At 44.5% G+C, this 13,019-nt stretch overlaps 1 protein-coding gene across 2 annotated transcripts in view; it reads left to right on the top strand.

Moving 5' to 3' along the window:
• Positions 1-13,019, top strand: part of LOC127604147 (MBT domain-containing protein 1-like) — a 75,845-nt gene that overhangs the window by 20,125 nt on the left and 42,701 nt on the right. For both annotated transcript variants that reach the window (XM_052071095.1, XM_052071094.1), the window contains exons 5-9: positions 2,201-2,283; positions 2,350-2,467; positions 7,698-7,832; positions 7,941-8,029; positions 9,373-9,607. In XM_052071095.1, coding sequence (XP_051927055.1) covers positions 2,201-2,283; positions 2,350-2,467; positions 7,698-7,832; positions 7,941-8,029; positions 9,373-9,607 — 660 coding nt within the window. The remainder of the gene's footprint in view (positions 1-2,200; positions 2,284-2,349; positions 2,468-7,697; positions 7,833-7,940; positions 8,030-9,372; positions 9,608-13,019) is intronic.

The raw sequence follows: 13,019 nt of genomic DNA, 5'->3' as shown, positions 1-13,019 counted from the left end.
GGGAACACCAGAAGAAACGGGGAGGGATTGTGAAGTAAAAGAATCAACTTGAATGAACTGAGAGCGGCCAGTGAGATATGAGTGGAACCAATGTAGAGGGGTGTTGGTGATGCCTATGGTAGAGAGTCGATTGAGGAGGATGGGGTGTGAGATCGTGTCGAAGGCTGCACTCAGGTCAAGGAGGATGAGGATGGAGATAAGGCCAGAGTCTGCTGCCATGAGAAGATCGTTTGTGATTTTTATGAGGGCTGTTTCAGTACTGTGACGGGGACGGAAGCCGGACTGGAATTGTTCATAAAGACTATTGTCGGTGAGGTGGGAGTGGATCTGAGAGGCGACAGTTTTCTCCAGAATTTTCGAGATGAAGGGAAGATGGGAAATGGGGCGTAGGTTATTGAAGTAATTGGGATCTGAACCAGTTTTTTTCAGGATTGGTGTGACAGCTGCAGTTTTGAAGAGCACAGGAACTCAAGCCATACATTTTAGCAATGACTGTATTGAAACTTGAAACATCAGGAACAAAATCCTGAACATGTATCCTATTCAGACCCACAAAAGCATTATACCGGTACTTTCTTTTCATCAGTCATCTAAGCTTTATTGATACACCTGAGTTGACGCATGGTTGTGATGTTCGCGCGGCTGTGCATCAGGTCTGGGAAATAAATTATTAAATATTTCCACGCATGTACGTGATTGGGTAACACCACCAAAAAGAATTCGAGCTGTAAAGCCTGGCGTGCACTTGGCGCCATTGGCCCTCATTGCCCACATGTACTCTGTATGAGCCAGTATGTTTCATCGGCGCCTACGATTGAACATGTTTGATAATTTCGGTGCTTCAGTGCCATCCGCTCTTAGTGTGTGGGGCACATGAGCCAACCACACACTGATATTATTCACCGCACATATGCTCTTCATACATCTCATACGGCGGCACCCAGTGATTACATTTTGGAGGCTCTCTGGGGGACAAATTTGTTAATTTCTGGCAAGATTATGCCTGCCTTGATGATGTCAGGTCCCCAGAATGTAAGGCTTTCACCATATTTCGTGAGAAACAGCCCTCAGTCTTCTTTTTCGGTGCACAGTGGTACCTCTACTTCCGAAATTTTCAAGGTACGAAACGCCTCAACAGGAAAATATTGCCTCTTGAAAGATATTTCAAGATATGAAAGGTAAACATACAGTGTGGGCTGCTACTCACAGCTCTGAGTTTCCTGAACGTAACATACTTCTAACTTCTCTGCCATTGGCTACTACCAAGCACCATCCTGACTATCTCTGTGTGTAGATAGATAGATATGTGTCTATGCAGCGTCCACGTCATTTGCCCTTCGTACTTAGTTTTAAGTAATTGTGAATCACCCAGAAAAGGCGTCCCCAAGTCGGACGATCGCTCACTCTGTTGATGTTTGTAAATTTCCCCAGTGTGGGACAAATAAAGGATATCTTATTTGCCTTGGACATTTTCGAAGGATTGTTAAAAGCCGACAAAAGCAAACGTCCTTGTATCAGTTCTTTACCAAACGCCAGGCAAAAACCACTTCAAAGAGAGAACATGAACTCAAGAGGGCAAAAAACAATGAGGACGCAGTTAAAAGTTAAATGACCATCATTTTTATTATTTACTATATTCTGTGTTTTACATCACACACAATTCTCATTTATTGTGCAATAATCTAATTGTAACGTGTATTTGTTACATATTTTGATGCATTTTTATGCTTTACGGGGCTTGGAACAAATTTGGGCATTTACATGGAAAATGCGTCTCTACTTGCAACATTTTCTAGTTAAGAAATTCCTTCCAGAACGAATTAATTTCGTAACTGGAGGTACCACTGTATTAGCAAAACATACATCAAATATCACTTCAGCTTCGACATTACTTGATCCTGACTCAAAGTCGCCATCTTGAATGGACACATGATCTCAAACGCGTGATCCATGCAACTTTAAGCATTTATGCCAAAGGCGCCTATTGTGTGGTGAACAGCACCATAGGTGCACTGGGTTTAAGCTAATGATGGTCTTAGAGCAGCTGCTTGCTGGTGTGATATACTGATATTTCCATACGATCTGATTATTCGGAATATCACGACTACTATCGGTCACTAGTCAACCAGCAATACAGTTTGTGGCAGACCTACTTAAATAGATCTATGTTGTTCTTTTGAATCCTCTTCTGTTCGGCCAGTGGTTCCATCTGAAAGCTTTGACTGGGGACCGTATATCTGTGTCAATAACACATCTGGAGCTCCAGTCAGCTGTTTCAAGCATGTAAGTATGAGCAACACCCAGAAGATTGAAACCAGTGTTATTCATTCTTCAAAAACAATGTTTCAGGCTCCCATGGGGACATGCTGGGGCGGTATTGAGGAAGGTGTGAGAATTGAAGTGCTCAACTCTGACACCAATCACTCCACTAAGGTTTACTGGATAGCAGAAATTGTTAAGCTAGCAGGTAAGACAACTCCCGCTGGAATGCATTTATGTTGTATTGTGTGTATGTGTTTTTGGGGAAGGACACCTACATTTAGTGTTCACACCAGGCCCCTAAAGCCCCCCCCACTTTTAAAATAATTTCAATTTCAATTTCAATTTGCTCAATGTTCTTAAGTAATTTTCTCTCACTTTTTTTGTTGTTGTCTGTGCTGGGAACGAAATTTGTCCTGGCTGTTGTCATTGACAGCGGCCACATGCCCCCCCACCCCAAAAAAAAAGTTAAATAGTTGACGGATGTTGGGGATTGTGGTCATTGCTCGCAGTGTAGTCAGCGACAGAGTGCCGTGCCTCCGGTGGTACAACAATGTATGAGTAGAGTTGCTAAGCAACGGAAGGGAATCCCGTGCTGTACATTTTATTCATAAACAAGGTTGCGGTGGCAGTTAGCTGACAACGGTTCGTTGTAACGAAGTCCTTTAAATTATTTTGTGGCAAAAATCTGATCATGGCAGTCGGGTGGTTTAGCGCGTCGACCTCACAGTACAAAGGTACCGGGTTCGGATCCAGCTCCGGCCTTACTGTTTGGAGTTTGCATGTTCTCCTCATGCCTGTGTGGGTTTTCTCCAGTTTCCTCCCACTTTCCAAAAACATGTGTGGCAGGCTGATTGAACACTCTAAATTGGCCCTAGGTGTGAGTGCGAGCGCGGATGGTTGTTTGTCTCTGTGTGCCCTGCCATTGGCTGGCGACCCCCGCTTACTCCCCGAAGACGGCTGGGATAGGCTCCAGCACCCCCCGCGACCCTTGTGAGGATAGAGTGGATCAGAAAATGGATGGACGGTGTTATTTAACACGTCTGTTCACCATGGAACGCGAAACGAGGAAGCGTCACTTCCTCGTGTAAGGAAGGCGAGAGGAGTCAAGTGACGCATTAAAGTGCGCTCAGTTTGTTCGAGAACCGAAATTCGGTCGTCATCGAGGCATAAAAAACTCGGAAATGTTTTGTCGAAAACCGATTTGGTTGAGAACAGAGACGCTCGAAAACCGACGTTTGACTGTTGTTATAAATTGACCAAGCGTGATGTGTGTGCCAAGTTTCACATGTACAGTATGCGAGACCATCAAAATCAGCATAATTTTTCTTGGCAAAAGCCACGTCACCATGGCAACAGCTTTTGGCAAAATAAAAAGCTTTGCTTTTCCTGCCCCTCCGTGAGTCGTCACCATATCGTGTTGGAGGGGTTTGTGTGTCCCAATGATCCAGGAGCTAAGTGATAGTGGTCACCCATGGCAAACAGGTTCTAGGTGAGGGGCCAGACAAAGCACGGCTCAAACACCACTTATGATGAGTAAAATATATGGACCAAGGTTTCCCTTGCCCGGACGCGGGTCACCTGGGCCCCCCTCTGGAGCCAGGCCTGGAGGTGGGGCTCGTTGGCAAGCGCCTGGTGGCCGGGCCTACACCCATGGGGCCCGGCCGGGCATAGCCCGAAGAGGCAACGTGGGTCCCCCTTCCCATGGGCTCACCACCCATGAGAGGGGCCAAAGGGGTCGGGTGCAATGTGAGCTGGGCGGCAGCCAAAAGCGGGGACCCTGGCGGTCCGATCCTCGGCTGCAGAAGCTAGCTCTTGGGACATGGAATGTCACCTCTCTGGCAGGGAAGGAGCCGGAGCTGGTGTGTGAGGCAGAGAATTTCCGACTGGATATAGTCGGACTTGCCTCCACACACAGCCTGGGTTCTGGTACCAGTTCTCTCGAGAGGGGTTGGACTCTCTTCCACTCTGGAGTTGCTCACGGTGAGAGGCGCAGAGGCGGTGTGGGCATACTCATTGCCCCCCGGCTCAGTGCCTGTACATTGGGGTTCACACCGGTAGACGAGAGGGTTGCCTCCCTCCGCCTTCGGGTGGGTGGACGGGTCCTGACTGTTGTTTGTGCATATGCACCAAACAGCAGTTCAGCATACCCACCCTTTTTGGAGTCCTTGGAGGGTGTGCTGGAGAGTACTCCGGCTGGGGACTCCCTTGTTCTGCTGGGGGACTTCAATGCTCACGTGGGCAATGGCAGTGAGACCTGGAGGGGTGTGATTGGGAGGAACGGCCCCCCTGATCAGAACTCGAGTGGTGTTTTGTTATTGGACTTCTGTGCTCGCCACGGATTGTTCATAACGAACACCTTGTTCAAGCATAAGGGTGTCCATATGTGCACTTGGCACCAAGACACCCTAGGCCGCAGTTCGATGATCGACTTTGTAGTTGTATCATCGGATTTGTGGCCGCATGTTCTGGACACTCGGGTGAAGAGAGGGGCGGAGCTGTCAACTGATCACCACCTGGTGGTGAGTAGGCTCCGGTGGTGGGGGAAGATGCCGGTACGTCCTGGCAGACCCAAACGTATTGTGAGGGTTTGTTGGGAGCGTCTGGCGGAATCCCCTGTCAGAAGGAGTTTCAACACCCACCTCCGACAGAGCTTTTCCCATGTTCCGGGGCAGGCGGGGGACATTGAGCCCAAGTGGACCATGTTCCGTGCCTCTATTGTTGAGGCGGCCAATCTGAGTTGTGGCCGTAAGGTGGTTGGTGCCTGTCGTGGCGACAACCCCCGTACTCGCTGTGGACACTAGAAGTAAGGGATGCCGTCAAGCTGAAGAAGGAGTCCTTTCGAGCCTTTATGGCCTGTAGGACCCCAGAGGCAGCTGACGGGTATCGACTGGCCAAGCGGAACGCAGCTTCGGTGGTCGCCGAGGCAAAAACCAGAGCGTGGGAAGAGTTTGGTGAGACCATGGAAGCCGACTTCCGGACGGGTTTGAGGAAATTCTGGTCCACCATCCGACGTCTCAGGAGGGGGAAGCAGTGCACCACTAACACTATGTACAGTGGGGATGGGGCGCTGCTGACTTCGACTCGGGACGTTGTGAACCGGTGGGCAGAGTACTTCGAAGACATCATCAACTCCACCAACACCTCTTCCTTGGAGGAAGTAGAGCCTGGGGGACTCTGAGGTGGGCTCTCCTATCTCTGTGGCTGAAGTCACCGATGTGGTTAAAAAGCTCCTCGGTGGCAAGGCCCCAGGGGTGGATGAGATCCGCCCGGAGTTCCTCAAGGCTCTGGATGTTGTGGGGCTGTCCTGGTTGACACGCCTCTGCAACATCGCGTGGTCAATAGGGGGAGTGCCTCTGGATTGGCAGACCGGGGTGGTATTCCCTCTTTTTAAAAAGGGGGACCGGAGGGTGTGTTCCAACTACAGAGGGATCACACTCCTCAGCCTCCCTGGTAAGGTCTATTCAGGGGTGGTGGAGAGGAGGGTCCGTCAAGAAGTCTAGCCTGGGATTGAGGAGGAGCAGTGTGGTTTTCGTCCCGGCCGTGGAACAGTGGACCAGCTCTACACCCTTAGCAGGGTCCTCGAGGGTATGTGGGAATTCGCCCAACCAGTCTCCATGTGTTTTGTGGACTTGGAGAAGGCGTTTGACCGTGTCCCTCGGAGTTCTGTGAGGGCTGCTTCGAGGGTATGGGGTACCGAACCCCCTGATACGGGCTGTTCGGTCACTATACCACCGATGTCAGAGTTTGGTTCGCATTGCCGGCAGTAAGTCGGAATTGTTTCCAGTGGGGGTAGGACTCCGCCAAGGCTGCCCTTTGTCGCCGATTCTGTTCATAACCTTTATGGACAGAATTTCTAGGCGCAGCCCAAGCGTTGGGGTCTTGTTCACGAGTGGGGGCAGGAGGGAGCGGGAGATCGACAGGCGGATCGGTGCAGCGTCTGGAGCTGAGCTAAAGGGCGAAGCTCTCAATTTACCGGTCGATCTACGTTCCAACCCTCATCTATGGTCAAGAGCTATGGGTCGTGACCGAAAGAACGAGATCCCGGTTACAAGCGGCCAAAATGAGTTTTCTCCGCAGGGTGTCCGGGCTCTCCTTTAGAGATAGGGTGAGAATCTCGGTCATCCGGGAGGGGCTCAGAGTTGAGCCGCTTCTCCTCCACATCGAGAGGAGCCAGATGAGGTGGCTTGGGCATCTGATTCGGATGCCTCCTGAACGCCTCGCCGGAAAGGTGTTCCGGTCATGTCCCACCGGGAGGAGACCCCGAGGAAGACCCAGGACACGCTGGAGAGATTATGTCACCCAGCTGGCCTGGGAACGACTCGGGATCCCCCGGGGAGAGCTGGAAGAAGTAGCTAGGGAGAGGGAAGTCTGGGCTTCCCTGCTAAAGCTGTTGCCCCCGCGACCCGATAAGCGGTAGATGATGGATGGATGCTTTTCCTGGTTGTCCTCTGCCGAAAAGTCAAATATTTTGACTATGCGTCTATGCAGCGTCCTCATCATTTGCTCCTCAGGTCATGAGGCGTCCCGATAGTTTTACGTAAATGTGAATCACCCAGAAAAAGTGTTCACCAGTTGGGCGATCGCTGACTTTGCTGAATGTTTGTCTTGGACATTTTCGAAAGATTGTTAAAAGCCAAGAAAAGCAACGTCCTTGGATCTGTTCTTTACAAGATGCCAGGCAAGAACCACTTCTGAGAGAAAACATGAAATAAATAGGGCAAAAAAAAACGATGAAAATGTCCATTTTATTCTTTATTCTTTGTTTTTTTTTATTATGCACAACTCTCATTTATTGTGCAATAATCTAATTTTAACATGTATTTGTTACATAAAAAATGTATGTCTGAATCTTTGGGCTCTTGGAACGAATTAGGGCATTTACATAGAAAACGCATCTCTACTTAGAAAATGTTCTTGTTAAATTTCTTACAGGAAATATTCATTTCGTCAGTAGAGGTACCACTGTATTGAAAAAACATAATCGATATTGCGATAATGGCCTACACAATATGCATATCACAAAGACATGTAATTTTCTCCTCGAATTATTTTCTTTGATCTGAATTTGACCAATCGGATGTAAACTTTCCTCGTCTCCTAATAATTGTACATTATCGAGGGAATTAAAATCAATTAACTAAGAACACATTGAGCTTGCTTATTTTGCCCCATGAAAAAAATGACTTTTTTCCGTAGATAATTAAAATTAATTTCTTTTTAAACATGTTAAATAACGTAGTAATATCAATATCGCTCTAGTTAACATCCAAATCACACCTCACATGTTTTTCCAATATATTGAGGCCATAGTTCACATACACTTTCCTTCCACTGTACATTGGTTCCATATCAATCAGTGCTGATTTTATGGGTGATGATTAATCAGCCTGTGGATCAAAGTAAAGCTCTAATAGATATCTGCTTATTTTCCATAGGCTTCAAGGCTCTCCTGCGTTATGAAGGTTTTGACGTTGACAGCAGTAAGGACTTCTGGTGTAATCTTTGTATCCCTGAAGTTCATCCTGTGGGCTGGTGTGCTTCGAGCGGTAAACCTCTTGTACCGCCAAAAAGTGAGACTGATCCCATTAAGCTGTATTTGTCTTCATGAGATGTCTTTCTTTTTGCCCGCCTTGTACAAAGTAGTTACAGCATGAGCATCAATACAATATCTTTTGCAGGCATACAGCATAAGCATTCGAACTGGAAAGCATTTCTTGTGAAGCGTCTCACTGGAGCTAAAACACTGCCACCCGACTTTAATGTCAAGGTGAGATGGAAATGGAAATTAACCAGCAACTGGTGTCTGCATAGATGTATGTGAATATATAATACAGTCAAACTTCGGTTTTCGAACGTCTCGGTTCTGGACCAATTAGTTTTTTGACCAAAAATGTCGATTTTTTTTTTTTATGCCCCGGATGACGAACAAATTTCGGTTCTTGAACAAACTGAGCGCACTTGAATGTAGCATTTAACTCCTCTTGCCTTCCTTACACGAGGAAGTGACGCTTCCTCGGGTAGACGAGGAAGTGACGCTTCCTTGTGTTGCTTTCCATTGTGAGCAGACGTGTTCAGTAAACATTTTTATTTTAAAAAGAGCGTGGTTTCAGTTTTTGAACAATTTCAGTTTTCGAACGGCCTTCTGGAACGGATTATAGATGAAAACCAAGGTTTGACTGTATACTGTACAATGCTTTGACAATATATTTTTCTAGATATTTTTTTACATTTTTAATGTATTTATTCCTGTGTGTGTTTTCCATCTATATTTTTGGGGCATATACTGTACAAACGCACATCTATTTTTTGGGCATATACTGTGCAAAAGCAATCAAGTAGAATTCTGCATAAATAACCACGAGTGGGACATACGGTACCATCAAAAAGTATTTGCTCCACTGTGAAATTCATTTTTTGCAGTTTGCCCACTTTAATGCTTATCATTCAAAAAATAAGATCAGACAACGACAACATCAGTAAATCTAAAATGCAGTTTTTAAATGATTTGATCTATTCAGGAAAAAAAATATTCTAAACTACCTGACCCGGTTTGAAAAAAAACCCTTCCTTTTTAAAGGGGGAAGTCAGCTCACGGCTCAGGCAACGACCGATCACACCTCACCTGTTTTCTGTTTGCCTCATTCATATCCTATCAACGCAATATTAATCAGAATTATGTGTTTAGACTACAAGGACGCATAGAACATATTATTGGAAAGAACATTTTTGTGTTCACTTGCTGATATACACACAGATCGTGGTAAGTGATATTTTAAATCAATATTTTTTTGGGGGTGTCGTTCTTTGAAAATATGCTTCCACATGAAAATGGCTAGTGGCACTAAAACGTTTGGGGACCAGCGCCTTTATTTACAAAAGGTGTGTACTTGTGCTTGTGTGTGTGAATATTTTCTTCTTCCTTGGGAGGGCGCAACAACGCGCTCTCTCACACACACACACACACACACACAAATAAATAAATAAAAGAAGTGGTGTCCAAACTTTTTAGTGCCACTACAGGTGGTGGTATATTTCCCAAGAACAGTACCATGAAATGTGTCACCTGTCTCATTTGGGCCTCATTTGTATACTTTCTCATTTTCATCTTAGGTACATGAAAATACACAGTTCCCTTTTAAGAAGCTGATGCGGGTAGAGGTGGTGGATAAAAATTATCTTTGCCGGACACGAGTGGCCTTGGTGGAGCAAGTCATTGGAGGACGGCTCAGGCTGGTCTATGAAGAGAGCCAGGATGGATCCGATGACTTCTGGTGTCACATGTACAGTCCTCTAATTCATAATATTGGATGGTCGCGCAGCATTGGACATCGGTTTAAAAGATCTGGTGGGTTGATGACACCGCTGTCTTGGATGTTTTCAAAAGATTGAATCAGAATGAGAGAGCACGACGACTTGTTTATGGTAGAGTCAAGAAGACAGATGAGTGTGAAATAACTAAAATTAGAAACTGCCAGGGAAAATGTTAAACCTAATTCACAGCACACCCCATTTTTATGATCCTCCTCAAAATTACGCTCAAAGTTTGACTCATCAGCCGTTTGACCAGGGGTACTTGAATACAAATTTTAAAGGGCCGCAATTTTTTTTTCCAATTATATAATTTATAATTATAAATCAAACGTATTATTATTATTATTCCACAATCTCACTGTCTTTAACTCAAGCTCCCACCCAAGACAGCGTTGCTCAGTTGATGTCATGCAATGAACCTTTAAAGCCAGCCACGGGACGCTTCGTCGTCCTCGATGGCCATTAGTTAGCTCAATGGAACTCGCCTTCTCTCTAATTAGCGCTCCAGTTAGCGTAAGGTTTTTAGCATGATAACAAGTTCACTTGTTATTCAGGAAACATTCGTTTATTTGACTGTCTGTCGAGCCACAAGAAATCTACTCTGAGTAGCTAATCGGATGCATTCCACTCTATCTTCCACGGATCTAGCTACAGTATCTACACACATAGTGAGGTTCCTCTTCGCTAATCGGAGGCCAGGATGATGCCAGGATGACGCTCGGTAAGCCAATGAGTATGTTGCGTTCTGGAAACTTGGAGCTGTGAGCGAAATGAAAATCCTTCACTATTCCAGTAAAACTCATGCTAATGAGACATGTCACCTACATGTCGCCGTTTTGTTTCCAATCAGAGTAAATAGTGGCGCGGACAGAGTTACTCCATAGTATCGAGCAGGGCTTGCTTGTGTTTGCGCCACTGCATGTTTCTTTATGGCTTCCGGGTTCCGGGTCGTGGAAATTCCGTTGTTATGAATTGTTCGTTAATGTGACATCGTAGTCGAAATTTTAATGTATAGGTTTTTAGTCCGGGTGAAGGGATTTCCTTTTGAAAAAAACTCCGTACATGGGAATATTTACTGTATGAGCGTTTTTTTAACATTGAAAATGAACGCAGTATTATAACATACTGAATAGGAATCAAATCAACATCAATCCAATATTTGGTGCATTTGTAGTCAATTAGAACTTTAACTTGCTCAGGGTCGAATTTTTTTCTGCGCGACAGCCGCATCTTTTTCTCCCGGTCGTTTGCGCTCTCCTGCAATATTGTACTATGCAAGTACTGCCACTGCCGTGATTTGGTGCAAAGCGTCGTTGCATCGTATCGTGTGATTGGTTGGACACCTATCACTCACTAAATTACACGGCAAATTGATACAGAAAAAAATTCATTGGCAGTGCGGTCACTGAGCTGTATAGGTTTTCTTGTGCGCTGAGCGTGTGCGACCAGTGCGCATTTGCGAAGCTTAGAGGGAACATTGGTGCCATTGCATTTCCATTAAACGTAAATCAGAATGAAAGATACCTTTCATTGTATTGTCTCGCGTCGGAAACTTAGCTTGTCTCGAAGCATAAGTCAATTTCCTAGCTGCTGCTCCTCCCTACCGGTATGGAAGAGTACTACATGATTACTCTTCAAGGCGATCGACCGCACAGGCATACAAATTGTGCAATTTCCCACAGCACACCTGACAATATATCACGCTGGTGTGTCGCGGCACAGGGTTTGAAAAACACTGACCTAGATATATGAAAATATGGTGTGTATAGCCAAAAAGTCTCTTTGAGCCATATGCTCAACATAACAGGAAATCCGCCATTTTTAATTTACTTTAAAATTCGGCATCACCATAACTACAAAAGCCACTGTTACTTGTCCCAGATGAACGTATCTATATAGCCTTGAAAATTTCACCAGTGTGGGACGAATAAAGGATATCTTAATCTTAAAACGTGTATGAACAATGTGACCAAGCAGCCTGCCTGTCATTTGTTAATGAACAACCAAAAAAATCTAAGAGGAGTAATGGTTTTAGACCAGACAGCCACGGTTTTCTGCAGGTTGTTACAATCTCAATGCGTGGCTGAATGAAACCAGCTGGTGATTCAGAAGGTGATGATACTTTCAATGAAGGATGAATTGAATGTCATGAGAATGTTGTGGTTTACTCTCAAGTACCCGAGTTTCCTAATGAGACCGTCTCAATTTACCGGTACTTTTTCTGAGACTATCCACAGTGTTCGAGAATTTCATCAGACTGTCAAAAGATCTGCTCAAGTATTGGTTTTCCTCAACACGCTCCATAGTCTCACCATGAATTGTGATCATGCCTGCTGCAACTAGCTCCGTCTGTTTTTTAGGGACGTACAATATGTAGTGAATGCACACTGTAGATATTGTAGATGAGGGATTATTTCCCATGGATTTGTCTCTGTGGCCAATCAAAATTAAAGTTAAGGTTACAATCTACAGCATATACAATATATAAGAGTAAAGTCAAGTTGTTTTATTTTATTTGTATCGAGCTTAGTAAAAAGTCTCAAAGACCTTCACAGGCCAGACTTGACAGTACCGGTAATTGGAAAAGTCCCATGATTCAAACCCCCAATCGGAACCCCGACCTCCCATAGTCTAATTTCAGAAGTCAAGAATCATGGTTTATTTACCTATTGTTTAAGTTACTCTAATGAGGGGTTTGGAAATGCTTCCAGTATCACTCTTTGTTTGTTTGTTTGTTCTTATTGAACATATAAAATACAATACAACAATAAATTGACAAAATTGAAAGCAAGCAAAAATTGTAAAAAGAAAAGGAAAAAAAAACAGTCATCACAATTCTATGTTCAAAGGAGTAGGAGGAAGTAAGAAACTTATCTGGTCCTACCCCTAATTCTGTAACGACATATTAGTTGATCCTTTTTCAAAACAAAAATAAAAGAAAAATCTACGTATCATCAATGCTTTTATCCTTATGTGTAACTGTACTAGTCTACAGCTCTCGGTTTGTATAAACATACTCACTCTTGCATATTTTTATATCAATTATCATATTCATAATAAATACTACATTTCATTAATACATTTAATAAGTTGATCAATGTAATTCTGATGTATTACTATATGTTACAGATATATCAAATTATCAGCTTAACTCTGATTTGTGTAGTTTTTTTTGGACTAATGTTTTGAATTTGTTTTTGAACTCAACAAGCGATTTACTAATTTTCAGGTCCATTTCAAAATAATTCCACCGATTGACACCTATTACTGATACACTCCTTTGCTTGATGTTTGTTCTTGTTTTGGATTTTTTTGTATAGGTTAGTTCCCCTTAAATCAGTGGTCCCCAAACATTTTCTTGTGAGGGCCACATAACTTTTCGCTTCTCTGATGGGGGGCCGGGGTCAGTTTGTAACAGCAAAGGTGTGACTGCAAGAGTGCCTAGA

The sequence above is a fragment of the Hippocampus zosterae genome, chromosome 7 (assembly GCF_025434085.1).
Source record: "Hippocampus zosterae strain Florida chromosome 7, ASM2543408v3, whole genome shotgun sequence".
NCBI classification, from domain to species: domain Eukaryota; kingdom Metazoa; phylum Chordata; class Actinopteri; order Syngnathiformes; family Syngnathidae; genus Hippocampus; species Hippocampus zosterae.
This window is presented reverse-complemented; position numbering and strand designations above follow the sequence as displayed.